The following is a 16,857-nucleotide window of genomic DNA, read 5'->3' on the forward strand; positions in this document are numbered from 1 at the left end:
TTGGAGCAGGTGGGGCAGTTCATCTCTGGGATTCCTCATCCTTTCTGCAGCCTCACTCTCTCCGCAGGTTGAGGAGTTTGGGAGGAACCCCGAAAGCACCAAATGCAGGGACAAGTGACCCTTGGAAAGGGGCAAGGGGAACCACACCCCTCCCTTTCCCGTGCGCCTCTGGGGGCCGCGGGAGATGCCAGCCCCACCAGCGTCGGTCCAGCCCGTTCTGCTCAAGGCTGCCTGCTGCCAAGCTCAGCTACTTGTTTTCTTGACCTACTTCTCCTCCCCTCCCCGCCCCACTCCAGATCCCCTCTGGAGCCCACAGTAATTAGCACCTTTCTGTTCATTAGGTTCAGAAGACTTGAAAAACCTCCTGGCTCCCAGGATAACCAAGGAGACGGGGGAAACGGGTCCCGGCATTGTAGGCTTTTGGTTTTGCCTTTCTTTTCTGTCCCTTTGTTGGCTTCACTCTGCTTCCTGGCCTCTGTGTGAGAGGAGGCCCGGTTTGACCTTGCCAGCCAGCAGGGCGCCTGGCTGGAGATGGGCTGAAAGTGGCCTGGCGTGAACCAAAACAGAGGGCCAACAGCATCTTGACAGCACTGGACAAGCAATGCTCCAGGAGTGGGTGCGGGAGCAGGAGGGGTCCCTTTGAAGCCCTCCGTTGTCAGCGTCCCAGCCAAGAGAAGGATCTGTCAGCTCCACTTTCTGTTCCCCTCCTGGAGAACCGGTGTCAGGAGAGCCAAGGCCGTGAGGCGCTGCCGTTTCTGGCTCAATCCCTTTCCGCTTCCCATTAGCGACAAATGGAAATTGATGGGTTACCGCTTTATCCGCTCATTTAGAGGGGGAGAAAACCTCGCAGCAAACGCTGAATAACTGTAGGCATCTTGTAAATTAAGCATCTTAAGGATACGAACCGTTTTGCATTGCTCCTAAGCAGAATTAAATTAGGTTTTGAAGTTCGGTAAAAACGAATGGGGAGAGGGAGGGAAGATTTTGTTTTTAATTCCTTGCTTTAAAGCATGCAGAGTGGCGCGCTGAGGGCAGGGAGAAGGGAAGAACTAAGTCACCTGTCTGCATTTCTGATTCCAATCAGCCACTGTTGCATATGCATGGAGAAGTGGGCCCAAGAGTCCACACGGGGCAGCCCAGAGACCTGCAGCTTGGCTTCTGGCCCACGGTGCGGGCCTAGCCTGGGTCGCGGCTTCTGGCCTGCCTCTGCCCCCCCGGGGCCTCCTGCCCACCACCAGCAGGCCAACCTCTAGGACTCTGGACCAGTCCTGGTTACAAGCGGCTTAAAAGCCAATCTCCTAGGACTCGGCGTCAAGATACCTTCCTTCTCAATCAGCCTCTAACACTTTTAAGTTCAGGTCTAGGATCTAGGATCCTGCCTTATTGGCAGTATCCACTTCCTTCACTCCCCACCCCAGTCTGGGAAGAGGGGCATCCCATGGGTACCTATCTGCAGAAGCTGCCTAGATTTGAGTCCTTCTGGGGCTCTTGTCTCACCTTGCCCCAGGGATCCTAATGTTAACTCAGCCTTCTTACGACCAATAGCCCATCCTCCTGGGCTTCTCACTGCTGTACCCCAACCCTGTCCACACTGACCCCGTTCCCCATATATACACAATCCCCCAATCCATGACAGCCCACATCAGTCCTGGGCCATCAGATAGACCAACCGCACAGTGCACACTGGCATAAACTCTTCTTGTCCCTGCAGTCAGGGCTGTTTTCATATGACCCACATTAGCAGTGCCCGAGCCTATAGGGAATGAGGCTCATGCCATCGTGGGGAAGAAGAGGCACCTGGTTTCCCAGGCACTCCTGTATTCCCAGGGGAGAAAGGCCTTGCTCCAGGACCAGGGCTGCTGCTGGGACAGGGAGCAGCACAGCCCCTGCCTGTCCCTAGAGTGGGCGTCCCCACAGCAGCAAGGCCATGGGGAGAATGTTGGCCACTGCAGTAGCCTTGCCTCCCTCTCTAGAACCAGGCCAGGGAGAACCGACACACCATGTCAAGGGCCCTGCCAAGCAGCCGGCCAGGGCCCCTGAGAGCTCTCCCTGACTAGATCTGAGGCACACTCTCCAGGAAGACTTCTTGGATTGATCAGAGACCAGGAGAGGTAATTTCTTCTCTAATCTCCAGCCCTGGATTTAAAATCCCCACAGTCATGCCCACCCTCCTGCTTCACCCTTCGTGTGCCAGGCCGAGTCCGCCACAAACTGGAACAGGGATTCCGCGTCTCTGTTCCCCCCACAAGGGGGCTGGACAGACTGACCACCAGCAGGATCGGAGCTATGAGCCCGGCCCACCCCCACCACTAGCCCAGCTGAACTCAGGGAGGGCACAACGCACAAGATGTCCCCCACGAACACCCGGGCTCCAGGCGGGGGCATCCCCCAGAGCTGGGCTGCCCCACTTACCAATTCTCAAGGAGTGCGGGCTGCAGGCGACCATCACTAGCCACGCGGGAAGCAGCACCAAAGGCGCCGAGAGGCGGGGCATCTTCTATAAATCCTCATGGAGCCCTCTGCTGGTCTGGGCATGACATAACTCTGCGGGAGAGCGGCGGGAGGGAGCAGGTGAGTCTGACGCCCCTGCCAGGTAGCCACCCACCCAGCCCTGGGACCAAAGCTGCCCCGTGGGGAGGGCTCTCAAACCCCTGCAGAACCACTGGCAGGGAAACCTCCAGGCCAGCTCCAGGCCAGCTCCTTGGTCCTTGCTCCTGAGGCCAGGCCCACAGAAGGTTCATGTTCTAACCCCAGCCCCCCGATCCAGCTGGGGGTTTGGGAGAGTAACTCTTACCGAATGATGTAAGGGGCTCCACGGTTCTGAAATCTCTAACTGGAATGAAAACTTTCATCTGCTCTTGAGAAACAAGAGCCATGAGTGAGCCGAAGAGGAAGGGGTGGCGAGACTATGCCATTGCCCCGGAGACACGCTGTATGCCCTGCTCTGCTCACTGGGGAGCAGTGAGGGGAAGGGGCTAGGTTCAAGTCCTACTCCTCCACGTGCTAGCAAGGTGGCCTTCAGGAGGACTGTCCTTGACCCCTCAGCTCAGTTTCCTCGCAGGTAAAACTAGCCTGGCGTCTCTCAGGTGGGAGAGCTGAACCACAGACCAAGATAACAGGGGAAAAGCAGCTGCGCTCAGGCCTGGCCTAAAGGATGAACTACACACCATCAGTCCCTCCCTGGCCCAGATCGAGAGGTCCATTCTCAGTAAAAACTGAGGTCATCAGCTGGTTTCCGCATCTGCTCCTGCTACCTGATGGAAATGACCCCCCCCCCATCCTTTCTCCACCAATCTCCATTCCTCCTGGGGCCAATGGGCCTGGTGTCAAAACCAGAGCCTTGGAGAGGACTGCCTCCCCCGAGGCAGCATGGGTACTGTCCCCTCCCTGAGACCACCAACACCCTGAGAACAGAGTCTGCAGCCTGCCAGTCACACACCATCAATGGGGTCAAGTCAGAGCTAGTAAGCACCTGGATATGCTAGCCCCTGGTCACCACTGATTAGGAAAGTAGTATTAAAATTATTCCTTCCCCCACCCAATCCAGACAATTCAACAGAAAAATGGGCAAAGACTAGAACAGACAGTCCACTAATAACTGCATCCAAAAGCCTATAAACGTTGGAAGAGGGTCTCAGCATCCCTGGGCATCAAAAAATGCAACTTCAAATCATAGTAAGAAACCACTATACACCCACCAGAATGACTTTTTAAAAAAGACAATGTCAAGTGTTGACAAGGATGTGGAGCAACTGGAACTCTTGTATGGTGCCAAGGCAAGTGTAAGTTGATAGAACGGATTTGAAAAACCGGTCTTTATGCTCCTGAAACCCAGAGCTTTACCAGTACCGTAGGGACACTGCAACCCCACAATAAGCCTATCTCCAACAGAATATATGTGCTCAGATGTCTTAGAGATGTATTAGAATGTTCATAGCAGCACTTTGCACTTCCCCAAACTGGAAACTACCCAGCTGTCCAGAGGCAGAACAGAGAAATACAGTGTATATCCACACAACAGAAGGTTCCATGGAAATGAAAATTAATCATCAACAACCACGTGTTGAGATTCAGGATGAATCTCATGAACATAATTTGACCAAAAGAAACTAGGAACAGAAGCATACATGCACACATACGACATGATTCTTTCTATAAAAAGTATAAAAAACTGGGGTGCTTAGGTAGTTCGGTTGGTTAACTGTCTGCCTTTGGCTCAGGTCATGATCTTGGGGTTCTGAGATCAAGCCCCTCATCAGGCACCCTGAGGCAGGGAATCTGCTTCTCCTTCTCCCTCTCCCCCTGTTCCTGCTCACTCGTGCTCTCTCTCAAATAAAATAATTTTTTTTTAAGAAAAGTAGCATAAAAAACTGTTAGAAGCCTTGTTGGTGGGTACCCTTGGGGTAACAGGAAGGGCCATGTGGGGTCTTCTGGAAGTGCTGACAATGTCCTGTTGCTTACTCTAGGCACGATCCTGAAGATACAGCACCAAGGCCCCCTGCCCAGTAAGTGTGTTCAGTCAGTTTGTGAAAACTCCCTGAGCTGTGTACTTAGGATTATATTCACTTTTCTGTGTGTGTGTGTGTGTGTGTTGCACACTTCAGTAAGTCTTTGTTTAAGCATCACACACTTGATGTTCCAGCCACACCCAGTACCAGGCAGCTCCCTGTGCACCCCTGGTTCCCTCTGCCTGATGCTCCTCTCCCCGACCCCTGCCATTTGCCAGGATCCAGAGCCCCTCTATGTGCCGCTGTGACAGCCTATGCTGATTCTTACAGCTTTTCCTCCCATTGCTGGGAGAAATAAAATATTTCTGTTTATTTTATTTCTCACATTGCCATGTGCCCACACATGGAACCAGTGTGGGTTTCTTAAGGTCAAGGACAAGTGACAGCCTGCTGTTGATTCCCCAGTCTACTTATACACAACAGGTGTGCAGGATGAACTTGTTCAATGAATAGAAGGGCTCAAGCCATCACCTGCTATTAGGAGTCAGAGGTAAAGAAAGGTAAAGGACTGGGGCACCTGGGTGGCCCAGAGGGTTAAAGCCTCTGCCTTCAGCTCAGGTCATGATCCCAGGGTCCTGGGATGGAGCCCCACATCGGGCTCTCTGCTCAGCAGGGAGCCTGCTTCCTCCTCTCTCTCTCTCCGCCTGCCTCTCTGCCCCCTTTTGAGCTCTGTCTGTCAAAAAAAAAAAAAAAAACTTTAAAAAAAAAAAAAAAAGAAAGAAAGAAAGAAAGGTAAAGGACAAAGGCAACTCTGCTGTTGGCAAATCAGGCTCAGAATCTCCATCCTATCATTCATGGATGTTGATGCAAGGACAAATTACAGCACACACAGTCTCCAGAGAAGCCTGACATTCTGACTCGCTATGGATAAAGTTGATTGTCCAGTGATGGTCCCCCCACTGGAATGCAAGCTCAAACAAAGGGGGGGGTGGGGCAAGGAGCAGAAATCTTGTTCGTCTGTCTCCTCGGGGCCCAGAACAGGGCCTGGCATATATTACAGCCTCAATAAATATGTGTTGAATGGATAAATGAATCAGCTGTCAAAGAGGAAAGAACTGTAAAAATCTGGTTAGGCTGTATAAAAGCAATACTAACTATAATCATTTATGTCAAATGCCTTCCATTTATGCCTGATCAGCACGCCACTCGGTAATTATTATTCAGACTGCTAAAGAGGTGTCAGATTAGCCTGTGTAAATTCTATTTGATGACACAACTACACTCCTTCCATGCAGGCCTGCCTCCCATCGTTCGTGGCCATGAAGCCTAGCTGACTCTGGAGACCGCACATAAGGACAGCAAGGACGGAGGTCCTGGGCTGCTCTGGGGCCTCGACTGAATGATCTGGGGCACAGAGATGAGAAATATTCTCTTCCCAAACCTTACAGGAATCAAAAGAACCATGGTGTTTCATGATTGTAAGGCTCGTTGGTTTGCAAAATTCTTTCCACCGTCTCTTTCTGCTTTAATCCACAGGAAAATCTCAATCACACCAAGGAAGCAGAATCCAAGAAAGGGGAAGGGCCTAGCTCAAGGTCACATAGGCATCAGGAGGCAAAGCCCCAGACAGCCAGGTCTCTGACTCCACTGGCCTTTCTTATATAGCTTTACTGTGTGTACATAAGAACAAGAGAGGAAGCTTGCAGATTCTTCATCAAAAAGCACAAAGAAATCTGAGGTCTTATTTTCATTTTAATGTTTAGATGAATCTGGTCTTAGAACCAAAGAGGGCAGCCTTTATCAACTAAAAGTATCTGAATAATTTAGGGAGGAAAAAGAAACGATCCTGAAGATACAGCACCAAGGCCCCCTGCCCACGAACATTGTCCCCCGTGGGGAGCTCCCCTCCTCCTGTGGCTCCTTGCCACCTGCATGGTGTGGCTTCATCTCATGCCCAGGGCCCTGGCATAATACAGCTGCGTCCCGCAATTCTGAGCACCTCAGACACACTGCATCCTAGACAAAGGGTAACCTCTCCCCCTACCCCTCACACCCATCAGCTGCTTCTTCTCTCTCCTCCATCCTCTTAGGCAGCACCACACCCCACTCGTCATCCAAGCCAGAAAGATGGTTCCCATCCCACACGCCATTCTGATCAATCACCCCATCCCGACTGCTCTGCCTCCTAAAGCCCATGACTGTCTCTGTATCCCCATGGTCTGTCACCCTCACACCACCCCCATCCAGATGTCTCTCAGCAATGACCTGGACTCTGGTCAGAGCAGCCTTCCTGGCCTCCCTCCCTTGGGTCTTTCCTTCCCTCCCAGGGTGGTTCTCCATTCAGCTGTGTGGTGGGGATTCTTACTAAAATGCAAACATGATAACGACATACCCAGGCTCAGTCTCCCCTGACTCTGTCCTGCCTCCAGGATCAAGGGCAAACTCCTCAGTCCCACAGGCAAACCCTTCACGAGCTGGATCCTGCTCACCTGCCCTTGCCCCCCAGCCCATTGCACCTCAGGTTCCAGCAAAATCTGAGCCCTGATTTTCCCAATATGCCACCTGTATGAGAGCTCCCACGTGGGATGTGACCTCGACCCCCAATGGCCTGGGGACAGTTTTCTACAGGCTCACTGCAGTATCTCCCTTCTGAGGCTTTCTGTGATCTCTTCCCCAAATGCTGCCACCACACCTGGAACATTCTTCCTCATGGCACTAGCCAGTTACAAGAAGGCTGTCTGCCTGCAGAACCATCAGCGGTGATGGGAGGGACAGTGACAAGTACCTAGCATGCTACTTGGCACATAGTAGGTGCTCTGTTAATATTGGCCAAATGAATCAATGAACAGATGACATCTAAAAGGCATTGACTCGGGCGTCTTGCTGGCTCAGCAGAGCATGTAACTTTTGGTCTTGGGGTCATGGATTCAAGTCCCACGTTGGGGGTAGTTTACTTAAAACAGTAAAGGGGTCATTTAAAAAAAAAGACATATGTTCAGTTTACACCAATATGAAATAAATTGCCAATTGATTTGTACATTTTGTATATTTGCTGTAGGTCAAACAATCTAAGGGGAAATCACGGTGTAGATCCGGGCAAAGAGGAATCACAGCATGGGGAGGGAAGCAAGCAGGAACTGAGCGCCTACTAGCAGGCACTGTCCAGGCCCTGGCGCTCACAGTCAGGGAAGGGACAGCACTCCCATGTCCAGGAAGCTGGATGCCATGATTACAGACAATGAAGGAAAAGTTCAGGATGCTATGGAGTGTGTGGCAGAAGGACCTCATGTGGTGGGAAGGGAAAGCTTCCCTGGGGACAAAAGGTTCGACCTGAGTTAGCCAGGTCTCTTAAAGGGGACACAGTGAGCAGGGAAAAGATTCCCAGAGGAACGACCCAGGGGAGACCCAGGGGCCTCTAGTGAGAGCCTGCAGTGTGCATTTCGAAAACGGCAGGGAGTCCAAGAGGATGGAAAGCTGAAACATCTCTTTCTCTTGCACTTTTGCTGCTCTTTTCCAGCAGAATTTTAGTTCAAAGCAGGTATCTAAGCATGACTTTGGCTCTCTGGGGAATCTTTGTCCCCACGTAACCAGAGCTGGGCTTCACTCCTGGACTTTTGGGAACTTGGAGGGCAGAAGGTTGACATGTAGCCCTTTCCTGTGTCACTGAGGGCACCGCTCTGGATGACATGGGATAACCCTGCTGATCAGGCCACACCAGGACGGAAGTCAGGCCAGTGGGGGTGGCTCTGGACCTTACTGAAGGAACACTCTCGAGGGGCTTACTTCCTTCAAAGCCCACCTCCTCGTCAGGAACAAGGGAGCAGTGATGCCTACCTCACAGGCTGATGAGCACCAGGAGAGCGGGGAACACGTTGGAATTTTCCACCTGTATCTCCAATGCCTAGCACAGGCTGGCACATAGTAGGCACTCAAAAATATCTGTGGAAATAATGAACGAATCCAGTCAGATAACATACGTGGAAAAGGCTCTGGCAGCATGAAGTCTTTACCCGTGACTGGCGTTTGGAGCACTTGCCCAGGAGGAGCCTACAATCTAGAGCCCATTTCTCCATGGCACAGGCTGTCCTGGGAAGCTCTGGTGGCAGGCAGCGTGTGACGCCCACTGTTCTCTGAGCACAGGAAGGATGTGCTCCGGGAGGAGATGGGCTCTACTGCTTACCTACCCAGGGGCAGTTTCCTCACACAAACACCAAAAATCACTCATCCCCACTTCTTCTGAAAGAACCTGATTTGTCATTTCCCCCCGCCCCCAGAATCTCAGGACAGGTGAACTTCCTCAGGCCAGAGGATCCCTAAAATCTCCAGGCATCTCTGGCCCACTTCCACACTTAGACGCCTGATGGAAGGTGCTAGGACAGGCCCGTCAGCACCATGGACAGCGCCCAGCTCCCCGTGCCTGCACAGGCCTTCGCCAAGCATCTGTGCTTACTTACCACCTCGCTCCACAACCAGACCAAGAGCTCCAGGGGAGCAGGGGAACATCTCTTCTGCACAAGTAGCTTCCCGACACACTTTGCTGTGCTGCCTACACTGAGCAGAACTTGCTAAGTGCCTGAAGATCCCCAGCCCCCACTGGTTTGCACACACACACACACACACACACACAGCACACAGCATGTCGCCGGCTGACCGCGTTCAGGTAGTAAGCATGCCGCTGGGACCCCACCCAGCCCAGCTGAGCTAAATGGCCTCTCCTCTCCTGATGTGTCAGCAGTCCCTCTCCCGTCTCTCTCTCTTTCTCTCCAGTCCTCATAGGGCTGTTGCACTATTAATCGTGATTTTCCAGGGTGGGTCCGAGAGGTGGCTGACAGCCACCAGACGGTGTTTGATAGCGGGGATGACAGAGGAAATCAGAGGGGCAGCCAGATTAATTACAGGTTTTCTCTCGTCTGTGGGCAACAAGATCTTGATTACTCCTCATGATGCTCCAGGCTCCTCAAGACAAATGGATGTGGGCTTCTCGGCTGTTCCGACCCGCCCTGGCTGGAAGACGCTCCCAGCAGCAGCCAGCAGCTTGGACGGAGCGTGCAGGGAAGCTGGGTGGCCAGGTCAGGGAAGCAGCGCTGCCCCAGACCCTGTGGTCTCCTTGAGGGAGGATCAACCTCTGGGGCCTGATAGAGTTGGGCAGCATGTCTAAGTTTTCCATCTCCCCCCAGGACCGGAGGCAGGGACCCAGTGTTCACAGGCTCTGGGGGATAACCTCTCTGAGTCTGTTTCTTATTCTGAAAATGAGGGAATAGGTCTAGATGTTCGCTAAGTTCTTTCAAGTGGTGCCGTTCTGCAGCTCTAAGAATTCGACTTCATGCTAACATTTACTGAATATACACTTTCTATGTGCAGAATACTGTTTCAGCCTCAGTGCTCCTCAGAAGAGCCCTGGGAGGCAGATTCTCACACTTTCTCCACCTATCGATGTGGCAGCCGGAACTGCTGAGGTTACGTGAGACCTGCTACAGTCACCTGGCGGGCCAACGGGAATACCAGGCCACCGGCTCCAAGACCGGTTCGTACTCAGTATTCTCTACACGTGCCTTCTCTCTGTATCCCAGAACTTGGCACACAGTTGGTACTTGAGGAAATGTTGGAATATGATTATAATGATTATCATGATGTTGAAGAAGAGGAGTCGAATCCAAGTCGATCTAGGGCCCATCTGCACGATTTTCACATCGGGGGAAGCAAGCAACAGAGAAGGGAGTCTGAGTGTCTCCCTTGGCCAAATGAACAGCCCAGGTGTCCTCAGTGTTTGGGATTTACCATCAGGAGATGTGTCCAGGAGGTTGGGATGAGTTACAATGTGGCATGTTAGCCAAAGGCGGCTTGCATCGGCTGGGGAGTGGGACCTAGTCTGACTCCTCAGATAAACTAAAGACAGTGGTGGCCAGCCAGGCCCAGGCCTGATATTGGGGAAGGGTATTCAAGGACCAAAGCAACCAGGGGAATCTGCTAGCACTCAGGACACGTGACAAGCGACAGCTGTCTCCCATTCTCGGACACTAACGAGCAGGACATGAGGAATAACCAGTCTCTCTTCCCCTCCAAGCCACTTCCTGTGTAGATCTAGCCTGAAGCCCTCAATCCACTTCTAAAGAATTGCCCCTCCCCAGGGGCCAGAGCAAGTGTCCCCCGCTTCCTAACCTACGGGCCACTCTGTGTCCTTAAGCTGGTCACTTAAGCTCTGAGAGCTCCATCTCCACAAACGTGAACCATGGCCTAGGGCTCCTCCCTTGAAAAGCTGTTGCAATAGATTCTAACTGTAATGCAATCAGTCCGTGAGAACTTCCATTCTTTCCTCTCTCCACCCACTATTCAAGGCTCCCTCCAGCCCTATACACAGGCGTCCAGGACCACATCCACAGCCTCTCCCAACAGGGCAGCCTCCCAGGCCTCTCACACGTAATACCGCACAGCTCTCTCATCCCCAAAACGCTGCTCTAAGTCAACCCCATCCCGGAAGCTTTCTCTGAAGAAGGTCATCTTCCTTCCTCATTCAGACTCAGCCTAGCGGAGGAGAAAAACCAGGGACTGGAGGAGAAGAGCAGACTTTGGACCCATCTCTGAACCTCTCGTCTATAAAATGGGGAAGTTATACTTCGACCATCTCCCTTACAGGGTTGCTAAGAAAACCAAGTGAGAAAATGAGTGGAGCATTCCTTCACAGATGAGCAAAGCGCTTTCTAAACAAAATGGTGTACCTTGTTCCTTCCCTCCAGACTGGCCAAAGCATAGAAATATCCTTAACAACACTAGAGGATTGATACTTTATTCATTCCACAAATATTTCTACTGAGTGCCTACGAGCAGGCACCGTCCAGGCCCTGGCGCTCACAGTCAGGGAAGGGACAGTGTCCTCCTATCCAAGAAGCTGGATGCCATGATTACAGACAATGAAGGAAAAGTTCAGGATGCTATGGAGTGTGTGGCAGAAGGACCTCATGTGGTGGGAAGGGAAGATTTCCCTGGGGACAAAAGGTTTGACCTGAGTTAGCCAGGTCTCTTAAAGGGGACACAGTGAGCAGGGAGAAGATTCCCAGACAGAGGAACGACCCAGGGGAGACCCAGAGGTCTCTGGTGAGAGCCAGCAATGTGCATTTTGGAAATGGCAGGGAGTCCAAAAGGATGGAAAGCCGAAACATATTCCCCGTCTCTTGTATTTTTCATCCCGTCTCCCTCATTAGGGGCCCTTGGTTCCTGGATACAGCTCCGCATCTAAAGCCAGCTGCCTCCATGAACCTGGCTCCGGACCCAGCCACCTTCCCAGACAAGCAGAGGAGGCCACAGCATCCAATCTGCTTTCCAGTGCAAAGGAGGTGGTTAGAGGTGAGAAGATAGGAAGTTAAGCACCGGTCTTAGTGAGCTGGGGGAGGCGGGAAGAGGATCCCAGCGTCGGATGTGACAGGCAAGACTGGCTGGGGACGGGTGAGGAACGTCTCTGGCATTTATCTGAGGCCACCAGGCTGGGTCCTGAGGGAGATGAGCTCCTAGCAGAGACCACGTGAGCTGAGGCTTTGAAACAAAACTGCCCAGTGCTGGAGCTGTTGGTAACACATTTAGAGCAGAGAGACCTTGCAAGAGTGTCCACAGTGGAACAGAGAGTGAGCAGGCGACAAGGCTGATGCAGAGAGAAACTGCTTTTTAAGGACAGTGTTTTAATTACCTCCAGATAAACACAGCTCTTCTTCCCCTGCTCGGGATCTGTCTGGGTGTCTGGGAGGAGAGGGGTTGTCCTGGAGAGGCTTGGCCATGCCCTAGGGTGAAGCTGTATGCACCGCAGCCCTCCATAAGGAGATCTGGAAAGAGCCGGCACGGCTGGGTGGGCTGTGTGTGATGCAGGAGGGGAGGTTCACCGGAACTGAACTATCAGAAGCCAAAGATGGGTTACAAGAGACACACAGGTGATGGTACACAGACTCTCTCCCACACCACTGAGGTCAAAGCCAGAGGAAAGCGCTCTGATGTTAGTAATGAAGAAGCACGTGGCAGACCCGGAGCCTTCCCTTGACCCAGCCGAAATGGAGTCTGTCCTGTTCACGGTCACTTCACGTACATATCGGCTTTTTGGTGTCTCTGACACCATGGTCAGAAAGCAAGGCCCTGTCCTCTTTTTCTAAGTGCCAGCCAGACCAGGGGCCAAACCAACTCTCCCTAGGTGTCTGTATTCCACGGAGAAGCCCAGGATGGACCCCCTGGGCTCTCCCTGGGGTGGAGGATGAGTGGGGGGTGGGGAGAAGAAGAGAGCCCCATATAGTAAGATAAAGGTGCATAACAAAGCACGTGGTGTCCCATTCAAGATGCAAAGCAACTGAACTTTTTCTAGCAGTCATCCAAGCAAAACACAATCTCTGGGACTTGCCCAAGAGCCTATGAACGGTCCATCCACCTCTTCCCTGCCACCCAATTCTGTTGGCACCGACGGCCATCTGCGTAGGGGAGGCCTGGCACCAGGCTCTGTGAGTGCAGAGAATAGTCACTGGCTGCTGGCCAGTTGCCCCCCGGAGAGGGTTCTAGAACGGCAGTTAGGGTAGAAAGGAGACTTGCTTTTCATTCTAAAGTGTTCTCTACAGTGTGTGTGCATTTTCAGAGATTGGACTGTGGTTTCAATTAAGAAATCTACTTAATAATTTAAAAAACAATAAAGAATCCCAACTTTCTCAATGACTGGCTCAGAGATATGAGCACGCTACTTAAGCCCCTGAACCTGGGTCCCCTTGTTCTGTATAGTGAGGCTAAACACACCTCAGGTTCAAGTGCACAGTGACTGCTGGGCCTGCCACGGCCCTCGTCAGAGTTGGTTGTTCTGAGCTGACCCTGGAACCTGGCCTGAGATCACACTCCTCTCCCAGCCACAGTTCAAGCCCAACTCTCCGCTCTCCTGTCCTCCGCCTACAGCTCCCACCCCCTCCCCAGGCTACCCGCAGCCTCAGTGCTCACCTCTGAGTACCCCCCATACACCTGAGCTCTGGTTCTTGGCTGGACCCCATGCCCTGGGCAAAAGGAGGGCCCTCCCTCTGAAGGAGAGACCCCGGGGTGGGAGGGCTGCCATGTTCCGTCGGTCTCTGAGGGGCTTAGGGATGCAGAGGACACCCTCTCCAGCAGCTGCCTTGGGCTTTTGCATTTGCAACAAGCCACAGGAGAGCACAGCTCGCATTCAGCTTGCCAAAGTCCCATCACTTTCCCTCTGCCATGGCCCAGAGAGGTCCAGTCCTTCCCTTGTGGATGACAGGAATTCCAGGGGCACCCATAGTCTCAGAAGCACTGTGGGGGAGAACCTTGACCTCCTTAGCTAAGTAGGGAGCTGTATCCACACTCCGTATGCCCCACCTAGGAACCACGGTGAAAGAAGCACAGACCATGACCATGGGAGCCCAGCTCCTTTCTCTCCAAGAAGGGGAGAGAAAGGCTGTGAGCATTGCTCCTCTACTGATGGGGCTGCCACCCGGATGGGACCTGGACACACCTCTAAGAACGCTGCCGCAGAACCTTCTAGAGCACTGTCTGCCCTGGAAAAGGAGGACGTCACAAGCAGCACACCTATGAACGCATGACGCGCCACAGTCACAAAGCAGCTTTGACAAGGCAGGGCAGCCTTCGTCACCAAATGAGAAAGAAGCACTGGGAAAACAGAGGCGGAGAACATCCCCAGGCCTGGACAGGTGAGCTGCATTCTTGGACAGTGCAGGCACATGCTGCTTAGGAAGGAAGACCTTCTAGCAGGGCACCAGGAAAAGCAAGAGGTGTCCAAAGGGCAGTGACTAACCAGCTTGGCAGAGGCACACTACCCAGAGACAGATAAGTATAGGGGTCAGATTCTAGAAGGCCTCAAATGCCAAGGTTAAGGAGCTGGGACTTTATCGTGTAGGCAATAAAGAGCCACACTGAAAGTTTCTGGGCAAGGGAGGGTGAATCCTGGAGCTGCGCTTGCAGGAGATCAATGAGACTGAGGTGTGCCAGATGGCCTGGAGGGCAGAGAGGCTGGGGAGTGGGCACTTAGCCACTGCAGGAGAGCCTGAGATTGTAGAAGAAGCCATGCCTGGAGGGAACAGACCCTGCACAGCTGAACATTAAGGCACTAGACTGGATTGCCCACAGACTGGAAAAGAAAGGTTCTAGACTGCCAAGCGTTGGGCAAGAGCACAGACTTCATGGATCTCCAAGGAAAGCAGAGCCCAAGGCAGCCCAAAGCCAGCCTCAGCAGGACACGGGACATCAAACATCTGGTAGGGCCTGGATGGGGCCCAATGGGGAGGGGCTCTGTAGATGAGTGAACTGGGAGTCAGAAGGCCTGCATTCAAACCTGACTTTGCTACTGTTCCCTGTATTATGGTCCAGTCCTCCAGCCTCTCTGGCTCTTAGTTTCCCATAAAACAGGCACAAGGCTGTCCAAAAATTGAAGAGGATAGGATGTGTCCAAAAATGTTTTCATAACCTGCAATCAGAAAGTCAGGAAGATTTTCTTCTAGATCAGTCTCTAGGGTTTGTTCGAGCTAATCTCCTCCACCTTCCCCACCAACATTTTATTCCTTGTCTTTTGTCCTAGAATCTATGTCTGACTCCCCATCTCTCAGAATGATCGAACAGATGAATGATTTATCACTGTTTTCTATAACGTGGTCTGATTTCTCAGGACAATGTTTTCCACCTAGTTGGAGCTCAATAAGTGTACGATTAATTATTAAAAGTGAACCTATAGAGGATGTTTTAATCCTACTCATCATTCCCCTGCTCAGTGGCTCATCTTAATATCAATGCTGGGACAAAAAAAAATAATTAGGATGGCAGGTTGAGAGATCTCTCCCCTCTCCCATCTCCCTTCACATAATTCCTCCCAAAGGAAGGCCGCATAAGGCAGAGGTTAGCAGCACAAAGCTCTGTGTCTGCTTCAGACCGTTCCTTGATTCGGGACTCAGTTTCTTACTAGCAGGGACGCTGGGCAAGTGAGTCATCTCCCCAAGCCTCAGTTTCCCCCCCGACAAAATGGAGAAAATGTTAACTCTTCCTAAGGTTGCTTTCAAAGATTCCCCATGACCTTAGCAATGCAGCTACAAACAGAAAGTGTGCCCTGCTTGCCCTGATACTGAGCTGACTGAGATGGCTACTGTGTTCTTGTGACTATTGTTATTATTGTCCAGAGCCAAATCACTGTGATTGGGGGGGGGGGGTGGCATTTGGGTACAGATTTCCCATTAGTGTGGATGATGGTGTGTGCTTTGTGACTGCCAATAGATCAAGCTTCTCATTGCTTTCAACTGGAGAAAACACATTTCAGGGAGCTCTGAAATGCCTGGACCCCCAAGCCAATCTAACAACCAGCTATCAAGTGGCATCTGGGGCTGGGGGCACTGAGTGGATCAGTCGCCCTTATGGTGCTAACCCAGCGTTAATGGTGCAAGTGAATTACAAACAAGGCCCACCTGCTGTGCTCAGCAACAAAACCCTGCAGGAGGGTAATTGCCCGGAACTTGAGCACAGGGGGACACAGCAGGCAGGGAAGACATTAAACATGGGGAGAAACGACTTCCCAACGCTTTCCTTCTCCACACAGACCCAAGGAGAAGCCAGCAGGCAAGGGGACAGGAAGCCAGCAGGCACCAAATGGGGAACGCTCCAGAACTGCAGAAGAAAGGTCTTCCAGCAGACCACAGCTGGCTGGCCAGCACCCTCCCTCCACAGATCTGAGAGCAAGGGGAGAACATCTGGGTCAGCTGCATGCGGCCAGATATCCCTCCGTGAGCTGGGATGATAAGGATTCCAGCTCGGCCAAGTGCACCACCCCACGGGAAGGTACCAACCCACACCCGGGGGTAGAATGATACGCTCGCCCAAGCTGGCGTAGGCCACGGCGGCACGAAAACCATTCATCTCTCCACCCAGATGCTCGGTGTGCATTTATTAGGCATCGGTGGCAAGTGAGGGAAAAGTGAATAGGATACGAGACACTCTTTCAAGGAGAGTCAGGCACAGATATCCATCACTGGGCACAGGCTGGGCAGGGCAGTCACACAGCCAAGATAAAAAGCAGTGCCACTAGAGAGCTCTAGTGATGCCAGGCACGGTCCAGGCAAGGACCATTAAGCTGGTCTTGAAGGACCCAGACACACACACAGACACACACCCACACACCCACACGTGCACCCTTCATACAGACATACACCATGTACCGCGTGTGCACAGACACACACGTAGCCAGGTTTTCAGCATCTGAACGGGAGGCCTGCAGCCCAAGGCTCTCATAGTCCCATCAAGATCTTAACATACCCTGAAGCCAAAAAGAAAGGGACAAACTGGGGTACACAGTGGAAAACAAGCCTTGTCTTTGACCATCTTCACGGTCTCTTACAGGCAAGAAAAGTTGAGCCCTTCCTCTTTCCTGCCCCCCCCCCCCCCCCCC

The 16,857-nt window shown here is 52.3% G+C and overlaps 1 protein-coding gene across 8 annotated transcripts in view; it reads right to left on the reverse strand.

The window, feature by feature from the left end:
* Positions 1 to 16,857, reverse strand: part of GRIK4 (glutamate ionotropic receptor kainate type subunit 4) — a 410,580-nt gene that overhangs the window by 286,624 nt on the left and 107,099 nt on the right. For 6 of the 8 annotated variants that reach the window (XM_059415278.1, XM_059415287.1, XM_059415233.1 and 3 more), the window contains 2 exons: positions 8,283 to 8,387; positions 2,413 to 2,544 (listed from right to left, as the gene is read on the reverse strand). In XM_059415278.1, coding sequence (XP_059271261.1) covers positions 2,413 to 2,494 — 82 coding nt within the window. In that variant the 5' untranslated portion in view covers positions 2,495 to 2,544; positions 8,283 to 8,387. Of the gene's footprint in view, positions 1 to 2,412; positions 2,545 to 8,282; positions 8,388 to 16,857 lie in introns of those variants that run through there. The other 2 variants (XM_059415269.1, XM_059415295.1) reach the window with 2 other exon arrangements.

This window comes from Mustela nigripes, chromosome 1 (genome assembly GCF_022355385.1).
Source record: "Mustela nigripes isolate SB6536 chromosome 1, MUSNIG.SB6536, whole genome shotgun sequence".
Lineage (NCBI taxonomy): Eukaryota > Metazoa > Chordata > Mammalia > Carnivora > Mustelidae > Mustela > Mustela nigripes.